Source organism: Silurus aristotelis, assembly GCF_946808225.1.
Source record: "Silurus aristotelis genome assembly, chromosome: 1".
NCBI classification, from domain to species: Eukaryota; Metazoa; Chordata; class Actinopteri; order Siluriformes; family Siluridae; genus Silurus; species Silurus aristotelis.
In genome coordinates, this window is record NC_139574.1 from 12,408,645 (window position 1) to 12,425,121 (window position 16,477).

A 16,477-nucleotide genomic window follows, 5' to 3' on the forward strand; every position below is an offset into this window, starting at 1 on the left:
CAACAAGCCCAATTTGTCTTCCTTCCAAAGATATTTAAATGATGTATGTAGCCCACTTTTCTTAGGAACTGTTAACATTTAAATTTAGGTAGGTAATGTTCAGATATGAGTCCTAAAAGCGGTGGCGAAGGCTAACAGGTTAAAGACATATCAAACTTCATATATTGTAAGGCATCTGTAATTGTCATGATTGGACTCTACATTTGCTGTCAGGTCTTTGAGGTGAGGATGGTTGGCAGGACACCAATCACACGCTGGCTGGGCAGATTAGTGAGAGCCCGTTACCTGCGTATCATACCAGTACAATACCGCCACACCTTCTATCTCCGGGTAGAGATTCTAGGCTGCAGAGGAGGTAAGGTTTATTTCATTTTTTTCCTTATAAAAAAATATTCAAAATTTTTTTTTTTTTACATTTTTAAAGTTTTGCCCTAACAAATGCCGGTAAACTATTTTAAATGTGACACAATAGGTTAAAAGTCAAAAAGATTAAAGTCCAATACGTGAAACTGAGATCAATCAAATCTTTAACTATTATAATTTATGTTTTTTGCTAATAGAAGAATTAGTCACTCCTGGCACTGCTAAAGTGACCACAACGCCTTCTGGTGCTGGCGTAGTGACACCGAGTCCCTGTGAACTGGGTCAGTTTGCCTGTATGAGTGGACAGTGTGTGCCTGTGGCAGCTGTCTGTGACGGCAGGCATGATTGTGCAGATCATTCAGATGAACTGCGCTGTGGTGAGTTTTCAGTATGTCTGCATTAGTACTAAAATAGCAAAACTATTTTCCAAACACATTTTACTGTGATTTTGTGTATAATAGTATATTAATTTAGTGACTTAATTTATTCACATTATGATCAAAAGTATGTGAACATCTGACATCACACTTAGATCTTCTGAAACATTTGCCACAAAATGGAAACTTACAATTGTATAAAATGTCTTTCTGTAGCATTACACTTTTTTTTATTGGAAACATATTCCAAATTTATGTAGAACAAACTCAACTTACCTTCACAGTTTGGGATTAACTGCAATAGCAACTAATGCCCACCCCACTTCACCTAACATCCTGCTTGACCTCACAAAATCTTTTGTAGCAATCTAATGGAAGTCTTTTCAGAAGACAGGATGTAATTATACCAGCAAATCTGGAATGTTATTTTCGAAAATCACATATGGGTATGATGAGCAGGTGTCCACAAACATTTGGTTATGTAGTGTTCATTATTCTAGATAAATGTTTCGCATGCAGTGGGAAGGAGATGGAGATTTTTCTGGCAACAGCACAGAAAAAATTAATCTAAATCTTAATATGTCTATTTCTAACTACCAAAATGTAAAATTGCACTTTGAGTAGTAAATACTGTTTTTTAGACCCAGAGATTTTAGATTAGTCTCACATCTTTGCTCTGCTTGTGTTCTATATGGTGAAGCAACTGGGATACATTTATTACATAACAACGTTTAAAAAATGTTTGTATGATGCGAGGTCTAGTTATTAGCATGGCGCTAAAACAGGTAGTAGTAATGGCTACTTTTTACTTAAGTTCATGTCAGAGCCCAAACTTCTTTACCTTAAATTGAGTTAAAAAGTATAGTCAGTATTTCAACTTTTACCAGAGTCTTTTAAAACATAAGTATCTGTACTTTTACTTATGTGAAGGATGTGTGTTTTTTTGCCATCTCTGAATTAAAAAATGATGTGGGTGTCAGTGATTGGTAAGTCACTATTCTGGAAGGGTTCTGGATTATATAGGGAAATTCTCCTCACATAGTTATCTACTGAGAGTCAAAACTCCCAGTGGCACATCATCTATAAATAAGTAAAAAAAAAACAAAAAAACCCATCAATATCCAACATGTCATATAAGTTGGAAGGTGGCAGATGGATGCAAATGCAGATTCTTCTATATATAATGAGCAGAAACAATGATGACCACAAACAACAGAAGTGAAACAAACTGAGGTGTGAGGTGAGACTTAAATACATGTGCTCATTTACAAGGAATGTGAGACAGGTGCATGACATGGGATAGTTTGGTGAGGCACAGTGGTTGAAGATGAAGATGAAGTGTAGTTTTGTTTTTGTCAGCATAATCCTGACACAACCAGTCAGAACAGAGAGGCAAATCTACCTATCTGTCAATCATGATTAAGAAAGCTTCCCCTCCTGCTTTAGCATTCACAGGTTCTATCCTTAGCATGCAATATTATATTGTATTTGAGTTTTAAATCATCTAGCCTTTGCTATCTCACACTGATTTCACATCTTTTATTATTGTCAGTTGTATTGCTATTAAAAAAAGCTTTCTAAATCATGATTGACAGATAGGTAGATTTGCCTCTCTTAATAACCTTGTGCTTCATTTTGTCTTTATGTCATGTTTCACCATGTTTGCAATTACCAGGTTTATCAGTACTGTACTACAATGCAAACATTTTTGTTTTCATCTTTAGGCACAGTTACCACTCCAGGATTACCAGGTTTATGGAATCATACTGTACCATCAGGAAGTCCTGGATATAGGAACTACACAACAGGATCTCCAGGAGTGCGCACCAAGAGTCCACAAGACGGCAGTCCAGGAGTGGCCAGTGTTTCACCCATTGTTCCTAGTATACCAACCAGACAGCCAGGTATTTATGATTGATATACATTTTATATATATATATATATATATATATATATATATATATATATATATATATATATATATATATATATATGTATATATACATACATATATTCATTATTGATACAAATAGCTATTTTATTAAATCTTTTTATTTATACATATTTTATATCTCAGGAAATTTTTCCTTGCCACTGGCTCACACATTATGGACAAATTTACAATCATAAGAAACAAAATTATAGGCACTGAACTTTCATACATTCTTTAGCATCTTTGAGACAATGTTCATTGTTAAACACTTTATATAAATAAAAAATATATGAATATTTGAAAATATTTCATATTTATATCCAAAGCAAAATGTGTATATATATATATCAAAAAATTATTTATAGGTTTTTAAAACATAACAATTAAGACTAAAATTAACCAGATGGTGGTCACCAAGCTCAGTTCCCTAAAATGAACATTTGCTAATAATGTTTTTTGCTGCACTATTTTGTTAATACAGCTAATTTAAATACAATTATTAATTTGATCTATTAGGTCCAATCACACTCTCTCCACTTACACCGACACGTCGCCCCCCAAGTCCATGCTCTGCCAAACAGTTCACATGCGGCAGTGGAGAGTGTGTGCGTCTGGACAAGAAGTGTGATCTCCACAAAGACTGTGCTGATGGCTCAGATGAGAAAAACTGTGGTAGGTGTGCTGTTAGAGTTCCCAGATCAGTTAAATGTTAATGTTAGAAAGGGATTGCTTAATACTTTTTTTTTCACTTGTTTAATACTTGCTACTTGAGGAATTAAAATTGGAATCACACAGTCTGGGTTGTTATGAACTCTGCTATGTTTTAAAAAATACAACAGTCTTTCATAGACGTCCCAGTCACTGTGCATATGACTGAGTTCCTGTGTGTCTTTGCTTTGTCCGCAGTGGACTGTATGATGTCTGTGTGGACAGCATGGAGTCAGTGCAGCATGTCATGTGGTTTGGGTTCTCTGTTCCGGCAGCGTAAGATCCTGAGGGAATCTCGATCGGGGGGCACCTGTGGAGCAGCACAGTTTGACAGCAGAGCCTGCTTCCTTCAAGCCTGTCCTGGTGAGGGCTAGTTTTTTTGTTCCTATTCTTACTCTGTTTTCTCTGGATCATATTTCTGAGTTTTAAGTTCAGTGTAGTAAAATTAAGAAGGATGTTGGAGTTGCACTTTTCTTTGCCTAATTTCTTTAATTGTTTCTCAAATTCTATCTTGCGTCTCTTTTAACATTTTTTTCTCCTCTCCTCTCAGTGGATGGACAGTGGGCTGAGTGGAGTGTGTGGTCAAAGTGTGATGCTGAATGTGGTGGTGGTGTGAAGATAAGGAATAGATCTTGCTCAAACCCTCCACCCAAAAATGGAGGGAAAGAGTGTGAGGGGATGACCATACAGACTCAAAGCTGCAACACACACCAATGTGGAACTGGAACAGACACACAGACAGGTATGTGAATGGACCAGCTGCAAAACCCAGCAGCACTTCACCCATTTATAACAGAAAAAGCACATGTGCCAATGTTCATATTTGGACTTTGCAGCAAAAATAAGTTTTTCTCCACTTTTTCGGCATTTGTAAAATTGCTACCAAGTTTAAACAACTTGAGCTACTTTATTTTCCTCCTCTTATGAATTGCCATAATTGGTTGCTTTTGTGTCAGCTGAATTAACATTATTGTCTGTTAAAAAATGTAATTATTTTTAAGTGACTACTTACTACATTTACTACATTTGATTAATGGCGTTTGGCAGGCGCTTTATCCAGAGCGACTTAAAACTAACCACTTGAATGTTAAGGGCCTTGCTCAGGGACCCAGCAGGGGTAGCTTTGTTGTGCTGAGATTTAAACTCATGACGTTTTGATCTAAGCACCAATGTCCTATCTAACCACTGAGCTACCACTTTCCCACCTCCCTACAAAGCTTCTTCCTCTTCTTCTTCTTCTTCCGGCTGCTCCCATTATTGGTGCCACAGCAATTCATCCATCTTCACTCTATTCTGTCCTCTAAATCTGCCTCTTTCAAACCATCTACCTGCATGTCTTTCCTCACCACATACATAAACCTCCTCTTTGGCCTTCCTTTTTTCCTCCTTCCTGGCAGCTCCACCCTCAGCATTCTCCTACCGATCTACCTCATGTCCCTCTCAATCGCGACTCCCTCACCTTGTCTCCAAAACGTCCTACATGCGCAGTCCCTCTAATAAGATAATTTCTAATCCTGTCCATCCTCGTTACTTTCAACAAAAACCTAAACATCTTCAGCTCTGCTACCTCCAGCTCCATCTCCTGTCTTTTACTCAATGCCACTGTCTCTAAACCATACAACATCGCAGGTCTCACCACAGTCCTATAAACTTTCCCTTTCACTCTTGCAGATACTCTTCTATCACAAATCACTCCTGTCACTCTTCTCCACCCACTCCACCCTACCTGCACTCTTTTCTTCACTTTTCTAACACACTCTCTATTACTTTGCACTGTTGACTCAAGGTACCTGAACTCCTCCACCTTCTCCACCTCTTCTCCCTGCAACCGCACCACTCCACTGCCCTCCCTCTCATTCACACACATGTACTCTGTCTTACTCCTACTGTCTTTCATTCCCCTTCTCTCCAGCCTGTACCTCCAGACTCTTCTCAACCTGCTCCCTACTTTCAATACAAATCACAATATTATCCACAAACATCATAGTCTACGGAGACTCCTGTCTTACCTCGTCCGTCAACATACGTGACAACCATCACATACTTTTCTGACACACCTGACTTCCTCGTACAATACCATATTCAATACATATTTTAATTGACATAAGACCATAAATTATCATCATTGGTAATATGTCTGCCACCTCTCTGGGTATACAGTATATTATATCCCTGTCCATGTAGACTCTTTTTTTTCACTGTTTGTCTTATCATCTGATGTGATTTATTCTCTTTTGCTGTAATATGCTGTAGGCTGCACTAATGGCCTAGTGCTGGTCACAGACGCCGACTGTGCAGCAGGTAGAGTGGAGCCGTGCCCTTTGACCTGCTCAGACCTTAACTCCGAGAGTAATTGCTCTTCCAACTGTGTAACAGGTACCAATGACATAAAAGTTCATATATATTTTATGACAGATAAAGTGACCAATAGGATTTTTTCACTACTGATGTAATGTTCCTCCAGGGTGTCGTTGTCCAATTGGGTTGTTCCTCCAAGATGGCCGATGTGTCAACGTGAGCAAATGTGCATGCTTATGGGAAGGGTCATTACTTCAACCGGAAGACGAGGTCATCATCGACAACTGTACATTTTGGTAATAATGGCTACACTTATCTCTATGTCTTCTTTTCCTCAAAAAGTCTTGCATGCTTGAGAATATTATACTTGTGTTTATTTTGCAGTGTGTGTCTAGATGGCCACGTTTCTTGTGACAATTCCAGTTGTATCCCCAAATGTGACTGGTCAGCCTGGTCTTCCTGGACCTCATGTGACAGCAGCTGTGGAATCGGCATTCAGCAGCGCTTTAGGTAAAATAGTTTCCTAGTACTATGTAGATCATTTCTAAACAATTTTTCAAAAATGTTTACATTTGCAATATCCATCCCAAAAGGTCAGCTCTGAGTCCTTCAGAAGCAGTGAATGTAGAGCCATGTGCTGGAGACTCTACAGAGGCACGCCAATGCTACACACCCTGCCCACCAGGTCAGAGTCCAGCAATTTATGATTATTATTTTCTATTTCTGCTAGGCTGACCAACTTATCTTAGCTAACAATAGCTATAAACAGGAAACATTCTATAATGGTGAACTGCTGATATATTCATGTAGACACAAAATAGTTGCAAAGATGGCAAGGGTTAAAAACAAGGAAGCAAGGCAACAAAAGGCAATGTAATAATGACAGTCAGAGTAGTGTCGAAATTTCACAAGATGAGATGGACAAATTGCATTCAGTTCTAAAAAAAAGTCTCAAATGCTGTTTCTTTAGGGTTTCAGTACAGTGAAATGGGAGCTTGTCCTTTAATTATTAATTTACTTTTCATATGTCATGTATATAAGATGAAGCATACAGATTAAAACCTTTTCCGGCTGGCTAGACGTGATATCACGGGAATTCTTCTGAGTCATTGATATTCATCTTCAAAAGCTTTTGCAGACGGTAACATTTTGCAGACCGTGAAATAATGGAAAGATGTGAGATATTCTAAGAAGGTGGGAAAAAAAAGGAAGAAATTGAAGAGGGTAAAAAGAAGTTGAAGAGTTTATAATTAAAGTTGAAGTGGTTACATTTGGAATGATCTGCTGTAAGTTGTAAACAAGAATTTGGCTTTGAAATGTTGTGTTCCAAATCCTTCTGAAACACTCAGTGAACAGATCTGAGTCTCACGAGTCACTTAAGTCACTAGCAACATTTACATATACACTTTTTTTGTCATTCAGATTAAAATCATTCCGATTGAAAGAGTCGGTGGACTGTTTACGTGAGACGTTATCTAATCCAATATGGTGTTTATATGTGACGGCTCTTTCAATCAGAATCACTTTGTAATGAGCAAATTAGGACATTGTTCTGTCCTGTCAACATGGAGTAAACATTTTTCTTATGCGCTCTATTTTTATGTAAAATGTTGCTCCTAATCAAACAAGAGTGTGAATTTGTAGGCATACTACTGCTAGGAGATATAAGGAAAAGACTTTTTTCGTGGTCAATTCATCAATTCAAGAAACAATTACCAAAAGATTGCAATTTTCGGTTGACAGATTCTGACAACTGGTTTAACCATTTGATGCATTCAATGACTTATGAACTGATGCTGAGATGTTTCGAGGTGAAAGACTATTCAGGTGAAGCCAGTATAAAATATTCTGATCAACATGACATAATCAATTGATAATATAGGAAACTGCAGACAATTGAACACAATCAATTTATTTTATGTACTACAGCATTCGCAATTTGATCAAAGCAACGAGATTTGTTTTTATGATGTGCACAAGTGACTAAATGACATAAGGGTTAAACAAGGAGTTTTGAGAATTTCATCTCTGATCTGAGAAACTTTACAAAGCAACTGAGAAAAACTGTGTAGGATCAGGTTATTTTTCATCTCTAGTTCATGGGAAAGGGCGATCTCTGCTGGTGAAAAAGTGCAATGTTCTGAGCTGGTGTTGAATTAAATCTTACTTTTGACATATTTAGCTAGGCAAATGCTATCAGTAATTGTATTACACTATAGTTGTACTTTAGCTTAAAGTTAAATCTTAGTTAAAAGTCAGTATTTAAACTTACAATTAAATTTTTTTTGAAGATGTTAGTGAGCTAATGTCTTCTCTATGAGGGTTCATTCAGTCTAAATATTACAATAATCTATTTTCAAAATGGATGTGGGTAATAGCTCTACAAGCCCATCCCAAATGTTTTGAGAAGAAATGGATGGGTTTGGGATGGCAGGGGAACATATACAGTAGTAGTTTGTATCTTCATGTCATCCTAATGCTAATTAATAGAGCTGTTGATAGATTAAAATTGTAATTGTAGAGTCTTCAAAATGTCAAAACAAATGTTTTTTTTATGCTTAAAAAAAAATAATTATCAAAAACAAATAATATCTTATTGTAGAGGTTTAAAATGGCACATTCAGGCGTTATTGAAACAAATCGGCTCCATAGGCCAGGTTATAATGTGATGGTTATGTGATAGCTATATATAATTAATTTTACATTTCTTAAAGGAGCTCCATGGAATGAGTGGTCTTCATGGTCAGAGTGCAGTAAAACATGTTTCTATCATGTGGATGCTGTGGGACTTAGACGCCGCTTTAGGAGCTGTAATCACACTGACTCCACTTCCTGCTTTGGGGATGGGGAAGAACAAGAGCCCTGTAACACCGTACACTGTCCAGGTACACGCTGAGATTTTTACCCAAAACAAATTGTCTTTAGCACTAAATGGGTCATGTTGTGATATCTTGTGTTTAATTGGTCTCTGCAGTACATGGTGGTTGGTCAGCATGGTCTGCATGGTCTGTGTGCTCTTCCGAGTGCGATTCAGGGGTTCAGACTCGAGAACGTTTCTGTAGTTCTCCTCCACCTTTGTATGGCGGCGGCAGCTGTGTGGGACCTCACATACAAACTCGAGACTGCAACTCTCAGCCCTGCACAGGTTTTACCACTTACTATATAAGTTATTTTTTAGAATACTTCTCAAATTCTTACATTTGACATTCACATGAAAGCACATTGAAATGTTAAAATAAAATAAAATAGTTTTTTATTAGTATTTATTCTAATTTATGCATATTTATAGATAAAACTGGAAAAATAAATGTTAACTTTTGAAAAAATTCTATACATAAGTAATTGAATTAATATCAGCAATCAAAGCAAAATTGTATTATTATAATTATAAATACATTATATATTATATATGTATAATATCTTTATAATACAATTATAACATTTTATTATATTGTATTGTTTCTAATATTACATGCATTGTTTAATTATGATAGCATTTAATTGTATTAAATATAGAGACAGGTTTGCATCACCAGTACTTACAATAATCTCTAAATATCCATTGTTGCTTTTTATTTATTTATTTATTTTTTATCTGAAGAGGTGTGTCCAATCAGTATGACCTACTTGACCAAAGAGCAGTGTCAGGTGCAGGGCGGAGCGTGCCCACGTGTGTGCCTCGATGCTATGACTACGGTGGAGTGTGCCACAGAGTGCTATGATGGCTGTTACTGCTCCCCAGGGTACTACCTGTTCAATAACTCCTGTGTACTTCTCAGCCAATGTCCCTGCTACCACCAGGGGGTGCTCTATGCACAGGGTGCCAGTGTAAAATATGATGCCTGCAACAACTGGTATGTAATTTTTTCCCTTTTTCTTCAGTCCTGCTCAAATCTTTGATGGATATTAGTTTTTTACATTTTGCTGCATTGAAATTGCACACTGCATCTGCTTTTATGTTTTTGTGATCGTGTGTTAACAGCACTTGCATTAATGGAGAGATGCAGTGTGGCACAGCTCCCTGTCCTGGTGAGATGAATTTTCTGTTCAAGATTTTCTTTAATCGCTTTACACAAATCTATAGATCTTGTACTGTTAAAGGCTTACATTCATTACTACATGCATATTTCTATCCAGTTGATTGTGGTTGGAGTGAATGGACCTCCTGGAGTGCCTGCAGCAGAACATGTGACGTTGGAATCAGGAGGAGGTACCGTTCAGGCACCAATCCTCTACCAGCATTTGGTGGCCTTCCTTGTGTTGATGACCGTGCTGAGCTAGACACCTGCAGCATCTATCCTTGTAGTGGTAGGTCTTTATGAGTTTCGAAGTTCTAAGCTATCAAACACACATCATATTAAATTTATTGATCAAAATGTGTTTTCAAAAACAGCCTGGACAATATTTCCAGGTGTGAGGTTTAATTTAATGCACTTGTTCTTGTTCTGTGGATGTTCCATATTAACAGATTTTCTGATTTGTGATAAGTGCATGCTTGTTTTGTTGTGTTTGTATGTCTCTACAGGTGCAAAGGGTCCATGGAGTGCATGGTCTGAGTGCTCGGTGCCCTGCGGTGGTGGATACAGGAACAGAACACGAGGTCCAATCAGGTCTCACGGCACACCACAGCAGTTTAGCGCCTGCAACATGCACCCTTGCAGTGAGTATATATATATATATATATATATATATATATGCATAATATGTGTGTGCATGGTGGTACTTAGAAGTTGGCTGTCCTGTCATAAACATTTCTTTCAAACTATATCTCTTTGCCTGCTGTTGTGTGTGTGTGTGTGTGTGTGTGTGTGTGTGTGTGTGTGTGTGTGTGTGTGTGTGTGTGTGGTAGGTGATGGCAGTGGCTGTGCTGGTGGTCAGGAATGGACGGCATGTGTGAGAAAGGAGCTACTCTGCTCTGATCTGGGAATAGAGACTGAAGTGAACTCTACCTGTTCACCAGGATGTCAGTGCCCACAGGGTTCTGCTCTACAGGTGTGTAAATTCTGCTTTGGATATCGGAAATTCTGCTCCGTATATGTCTCCTTGCTTATTAGTGTTGTGTGTGCTTTAGGATGGGAGGTGTGTGTCTTTGCCACTGTGTCGCTGTGATGTCGATGGTGAACAGCAGGAACCTGGAGCTGTGGTCACTAAAGACTGCAGCAACTGGTAATGATGATTCTTGCCTAGTTGTTTCATTACAATTAATTTCTATTGAATTAAAATTTTAGAGGTCAAGCCATAGCCAAGAAATGGTTTCTTATTTGTACATGTATAGTATATGGGATGATGCATATGGGTGAAGTGGGAGATATGGTGCCTTAGTTGGAGGAATTTTGGACCTTATTTATAAGTAATGGAGAAAAGAGAGGCTGTGACAGTGTTGAAGTTAATGTAAAAGTCGTTTCTTGGGCGAGCTGTTCAGTCGATATCCCTATGGTCACAAAGTGTGAGTAATGATAAAATGATAAGATATATAGAGGAAAATGAGGTGACGCCACAGGGTTTCTGGGCTTTTTCTCTGTGATAGTGTAAGGAGCTTGATAATCTGTCAAAGAGCTCTGCTAAACTTTTGCTAGAGCTGGGCAATGTGTGGAGACCCCAGGACAGATCAGGGACCCACTAAAGAGAATCATCTAAATTCTGTGTGGGCAATAGTAAAAAAAAAGAAAAATTGCTTTGCCATTATTTGGCTTTGCATGTATGAGTACAAAGCCAAATATTGGCAAAGCCCTTTTGTTTTTGGACATGTGCAGAGAAGGGACATGGGGTATATCAGTAGGAGAATGCTGAGGATGGAGCCACCAGGAGGGAGAAAAAGAGGAAGGCCAAGGAGGAGGTTTATTGATGTATTGAGGAAAGACATGCAGGTAGTTGGTTTAAAAAAGGCACATGTAGAGGACAGAGTAGAGTGTAGACGCTGTGGCGACCCCTAATGAGACAAGCAGAAAGAAGAAGATATTTTTTTTTTATTTCCCATTTACTTTAGGTTTTATATGTTTATATGTTCCTAAAACATTTTGAATTTGGTTTAAATTCAAATATCAAATATCTTTCTGCAATTATCTTATCTTACAGCACTTGTGAATCAGGAAAACTGATAAACTGCACCCAAGTAGAGTGCAATGGTAAGATTTCAAGATTTTCATGGGATTCTACCTCCTAAAGATTTTAGGTAATTATTTCTACATAACTGAGTGTGTGATTTCCTGCAGTGGATGGTGGCTGGTCAGCCTGGACTCCTTGGAGTGTGTGTTCTGTTTCTTGTGGTGCCGGCCTGCAGTCACGCTATCGTTTTTGTTCCAATCCTGAGCGTGCCGGTGCTGGAATGCCGTGCCTGGGCCCAGACCGCCAGGATCAAGCATGTGTCCAGAAAGCATGCAGCCGTGAGTGATTCACCAAGTGTAAAATTACACAAGCTGTTCTCGAGAGTAGATAAAGACATTTAATTTGATATGTCACTGGTCTTGCTAAAAGGTAGTGGAGGATGGAGCGAGTGGACAGCCTGGACAGAGTGTAGCAAGTCATGTGGAGGGGGTGTGCGCAGTCGTCACCGTAAATGTGACAGCCCAGTCACAGAGGGAGAAGGAGATTTCTGTGAGGGCCTAAAAACTGAACTTGTGGCCTGTAACATAGAGCACTGTCCAGGTAATATTCATGACTTGCACTCTGGTGGGCAAGTGTTTTTTTTTCTTTCTTTTTAAAAATGCTGTTTGTCTGTGCATGTTTCTGTGTTACAGCAGATGTTAACAGTGTGTTGTGTTCACAGTGCCTCAGTGCTCAGACATTTCAGGCACTGTGTTTAGTAGCTGTGGACCCTCATGTCCCCGAACCTGTGATGAACTGACTGTGAGTACACGCTTTGGTCTCTTGTCTTACTATTGCTTTTAAAGCGCCTGTCTGAACTAGAATTTTATAATATTTTGATATATTTTTAATGATTTTGTTGCTTCATTTTTGCTAAATTATGGGTAGATTGTTAAACGGCAGATCTTGGTCCGTAGATCTTACAGTAGTCTGCTATAGAAATTGAGCAGAAGTGATTAACTTTATTCTTTACGTGTTTTAGTTTTTCATTTAGGTCAAAACAATGAGCCATTTACAGTATTTTACTTCTATTCAGTACATTTTGCAGAATATTATGCTAAGCAATACCTTCATTATACATGCAAAAGACATAACGTACAGCATTTATGGAATTTGGCAGGCATCCAAAGTGACACATTGATCTAATTTATACAACTGAGCTTGTGTATAAGGTCCTTGTTTAAGGACCCAGCAGTGGCATCTTTGTGGTGCTGGTAATTTGAACTCGTGACAGTCAGTATCTTAACCACTTAACTAGTCTAACCAACACACAGCCTGTGCAAATTAAATGCTAAAGTCTTTTTATCTCACTTTAAAAATATCTACTTAATAAGTACCATTACGAGAGGTTTTATAGCATGAACTGGTCTAATATAGTATGTTGGGTTTAAATTGGCTTTATTGTAAATAACACAGATATTCTTTTAATAAAATTTGGTGTCCTAAATAATACAGAAGGTGTACACATCTATAAAATATTGTAAGATCTTGTAATTTGTTTTCATTTCTGTTTGAGATGTGAAAAAATGCCCACTTGGCATTTTAAACGGCATCATTGATATGGTATTGAAAAAAAGGTGTATTCTTTTTTTCTGAATTGAATGAATGCTTAGCTCTAATCAAGATTTTATAGGCATTTATAGACTGCTGAGGATTATGATTAATTTGATGTTGATGATGAGGTTGATGGTGATGATAATGGTTTCCACACAGCACTGTGAGTGGCGTTGTGAGCCTGGCTGTTACTGCATTGATGACAAAGTGTTGAATGTTAACGGTACAGCCTGCGTAGAGAGAGAGCAGTGTCCCTGCCTGGACCTGTCCAGCGGGCAGCGTGTTGAGCCTGGAGAGACAGTTCTCACACATGACGATTGCAATAACTGGTAAAAAAGGAACTACAGAATGATACTTATGTGGAATCAGTGATAAATGCAATAAAAAAATTTTAATAACTACGTATTCTACTGTCAAATCAGATGTGTTCTGCTTTTTTTTTTGCCTACAGTACCTGTGTTGGAGGACAGCTCAATTGTAGCAACAACCCCTGTCCAGGTTTGACATACAAAATTTGACAAAAATAGGACAGTTTGTATATTTTTTATATATAATTTTGATTCCAGTCACACTGGCTTACTATAAGAAGGAACTTTACATTTCAGCTTTGGTAAGATCCAACATAAAAAACTATTTATCAATTTTTCTGTTGTCAGTTGATGGAGGCTGGTGTGAGTGGTCAAGCTGGACACCATGCTCTAAGACGTGTGGTGCTGAGTGGGTCTCTCGCTACAGGAGCTGTGCTTGTCCTGTCCTAGTGGCAGGAGGGGCAGAGTGTCCAGGCCAACAAGAGGAACACCAGGGCCTTGGAGTACAGATAGAAAAACAACCCTGTCCTTCAATCACCTTTTGTCCAGGTGACACACACATCTACTGCGTACACTGATGACACAGGACATTTTTTTATATAAAAAGTAACAAATGGGTGAGGTGCTGTCCTTATCAATAAATTACATCACAGAACAGGATCCACAATAATCATCTGTTTTATACTTAATGCACAGATAAAAAAAAGATCAACATTTGCCTTTAATTCTGAAAAATTCAGGGGATCAAAATTAGATACCTCATAGCAGGCTAGTATATAAATTGATCCATTAATATTGTGTAGTAAGTGTGTAGTATGTGTAGTAATTGTAAGATTACCTTAATTTTTTTAGGAAAAAAAAAATGTAGTCTCACAGTATAATTTATGCAATTTTAACTACATATGCTTTAATTAACTCTAACCATTGTTCTTATGTAAGATGTAGTTTTTTTTTGTAGAAACATTAAAACTCTTTTGTTAGGTGTGGTTTCCTGGCTATGTAGTGTAAGTGAAAGGTCATTACTGCTTTTGTTTGTCTTTCTCCTCACTAGTCAATGGTTCATGGGGATTCTGGAGTAAATGGTCAGAGTGTGATGCCTGTGCGGGTGTGTCTGTCCGGAAACGAGAGTGTAACAGCCCTCCCGCTAGGTTTGGAGGTCTGCCATGCCACGGCGAGTCCATACAAAGTCGTGGTTGCCATGACAATGAAACCGTCTGCTCAGGTCAGTTTTCCTTGTATTCAGTGTACTGCATACATCAGGGTTAGGGTTAGGGTTAGAACCTTGGGGCAAATGTTAAATGGAAAAAGACTGAAAAGATTGGACGGTCTGAACTCGTGTGGGCTCTTTTAAACAAAATTGAAAAGTCTAAACTAATATATGATGCACTTTTTGTACACTTTATATTTAAGTATGTTATTTAATAGATACATTAAAAAAAGGGTATATACCAAATATTCACTGTAGTTTGGGAAACTATCGATGTCATGTAATTTAAATGTTAATGCATTTATGTTTATGTATCATATCAAATGGTTTTAATGCTGTAGAATAAATATTATTTTCAAGAAAACATTGAGATATTTTTCTTTGTTAAATACCAAAACCTTTTTTTTTTTTAGGGTTTTTTAGGTTCAAATGATCGAAATGAAACTATCGAATTTTTAAAATTTTTTATTTTTACAGTGTACTAATTATAAACCTGCAATCTGACACCACTAAATTCAGCACCAAGCTATCAGTTTTGCTTAAATAAGTACTTTTGTTATTTGTAAGAAATTATATATACATATATATATATATATATATATATATATATATATATATATATATATATATATATATATATATATATGCAAAAACATTATAAATTTTTTTAACTGAATAACTGAATGCAATTTATAGTAGTTAATGTAGTCTTAACTATGATTTGAATGCCATCATTATTGAAGCTTTGTTTCATTATTCCCATCCTTCTCCTTGTCCGAACTCAGACTGCGGAGGTAAACAGGAGGAGTGGCCTTGTGGGAAACCGTGCCCTCGCTCATGTGAAGATCTTCATAGTGACACTGAGTGTATAGACACACCAGGGTGCAGTCTGACCTGTGGTTGCCCACGTGACATGGTTTTGCAGGATGGCCTGTGTGTGGACAGAGATGAGTGCCGGTGTAAATTCCACAACAGCACTACTGGTGAGAAAAGCATTCGAGGGTGACATTATAAGATATTGTGTGTTAAAGAGTATTTTGTATGATTTTGACAGCAGCTCAGGAAAAAATTACTGTGCTTGAATTTGTTGAACTATGTGGAGCACTTTGCTGTAGTGCATACGTCCCATATATTTATTATTTGAAATGATCTTCTCAGAATAAATAGCGAACCAGACAACTTAATGTATTAGTTTGTCAACATTTGGTGGTGGTGGCTGGAATACTGAAAACTGTGTTAATTGAGTCAGTTGCAAGGTCCTACATCATTTATAACATATAGCAAAGAGACTTCAGACACAGCTAAAAAATAATTAATTGTACTACACCTCAACATCCAAAGAACTTAATAAATGTTGGCACCCAGATGAGGATAGGTTTCCTTTTGCATCTGATTCCACTTAAACTTTCTTCCTAAAACTGTACGTACGGGAGTTTTTCCTTGCCACAGTCACCACTGGCTTTCTCATTAAAGATAAACTTATAGGCATTCAACTTATAAATTTTAACTTTATAACGTCTTTATCTCTGTAAAGCTGCTTTGGAACAATGTCCATGGTTCAAAGCGCTACACAAATAAAACTGAATTGAGCTGAACTGAATTTAAATAATTAAAATGCCACTGGAATGCTGCACTATAACTCTTC

At 37.6% G+C, this 16,477-nt stretch overlaps 2 protein-coding genes across 2 annotated transcripts in view; one reads left to right on the forward strand and one right to left on the reverse strand.

The window, feature by feature from the left end:
* Positions 1 to 16,477, reverse strand: part of slc12a7b (solute carrier family 12 member 7b) — a 335,443-nt gene that overhangs the window by 150,854 nt on the left and 168,112 nt on the right. The window lies entirely within an intron of this gene.
* Positions 1 to 16,477, forward strand: part of sspo (SCO-spondin) — a gene marked incomplete at its 5' end in the record, with an annotated part of 88,796 nt that overhangs the window by 33,485 nt on the left and 38,834 nt on the right. The window contains 27 exons of the mRNA XM_083557720.1: positions 214 to 355; positions 561 to 740; positions 2,465 to 2,644; positions 3,190 to 3,345; positions 3,580 to 3,744; positions 3,932 to 4,123; positions 5,635 to 5,757; positions 5,846 to 5,975; positions 6,064 to 6,189; positions 6,273 to 6,364; positions 8,394 to 8,564; positions 8,654 to 8,824; positions 9,281 to 9,533; positions 9,662 to 9,708; positions 9,817 to 9,987; positions 10,205 to 10,339; positions 10,529 to 10,671; positions 10,751 to 10,845; positions 11,755 to 11,804; positions 11,892 to 12,062; positions 12,154 to 12,324; positions 12,446 to 12,525; positions 13,477 to 13,646; positions 13,769 to 13,815; positions 13,974 to 14,174; positions 14,677 to 14,847; positions 15,618 to 15,815. Of these exons, the coding sequence (XP_083413846.1) occupies positions 214 to 355; positions 561 to 740; positions 2,465 to 2,644; positions 3,190 to 3,345; positions 3,580 to 3,744; positions 3,932 to 4,123; positions 5,635 to 5,757; positions 5,846 to 5,975; positions 6,064 to 6,189; positions 6,273 to 6,364; positions 8,394 to 8,564; positions 8,654 to 8,824; positions 9,281 to 9,533; positions 9,662 to 9,708; positions 9,817 to 9,987; positions 10,205 to 10,339; positions 10,529 to 10,671; positions 10,751 to 10,845; positions 11,755 to 11,804; positions 11,892 to 12,062; positions 12,154 to 12,324; positions 12,446 to 12,525; positions 13,477 to 13,646; positions 13,769 to 13,815; positions 13,974 to 14,174; positions 14,677 to 14,847; positions 15,618 to 15,815 (3,931 nt within the window). The remainder of the gene's footprint in view (positions 1 to 213; positions 356 to 560; positions 741 to 2,464; positions 2,645 to 3,189; positions 3,346 to 3,579; positions 3,745 to 3,931; positions 4,124 to 5,634; positions 5,758 to 5,845; positions 5,976 to 6,063; positions 6,190 to 6,272; positions 6,365 to 8,393; positions 8,565 to 8,653; positions 8,825 to 9,280; positions 9,534 to 9,661; positions 9,709 to 9,816; positions 9,988 to 10,204; positions 10,340 to 10,528; positions 10,672 to 10,750; positions 10,846 to 11,754; positions 11,805 to 11,891; positions 12,063 to 12,153; positions 12,325 to 12,445; positions 12,526 to 13,476; positions 13,647 to 13,768; positions 13,816 to 13,973; positions 14,175 to 14,676; positions 14,848 to 15,617; positions 15,816 to 16,477) is intronic.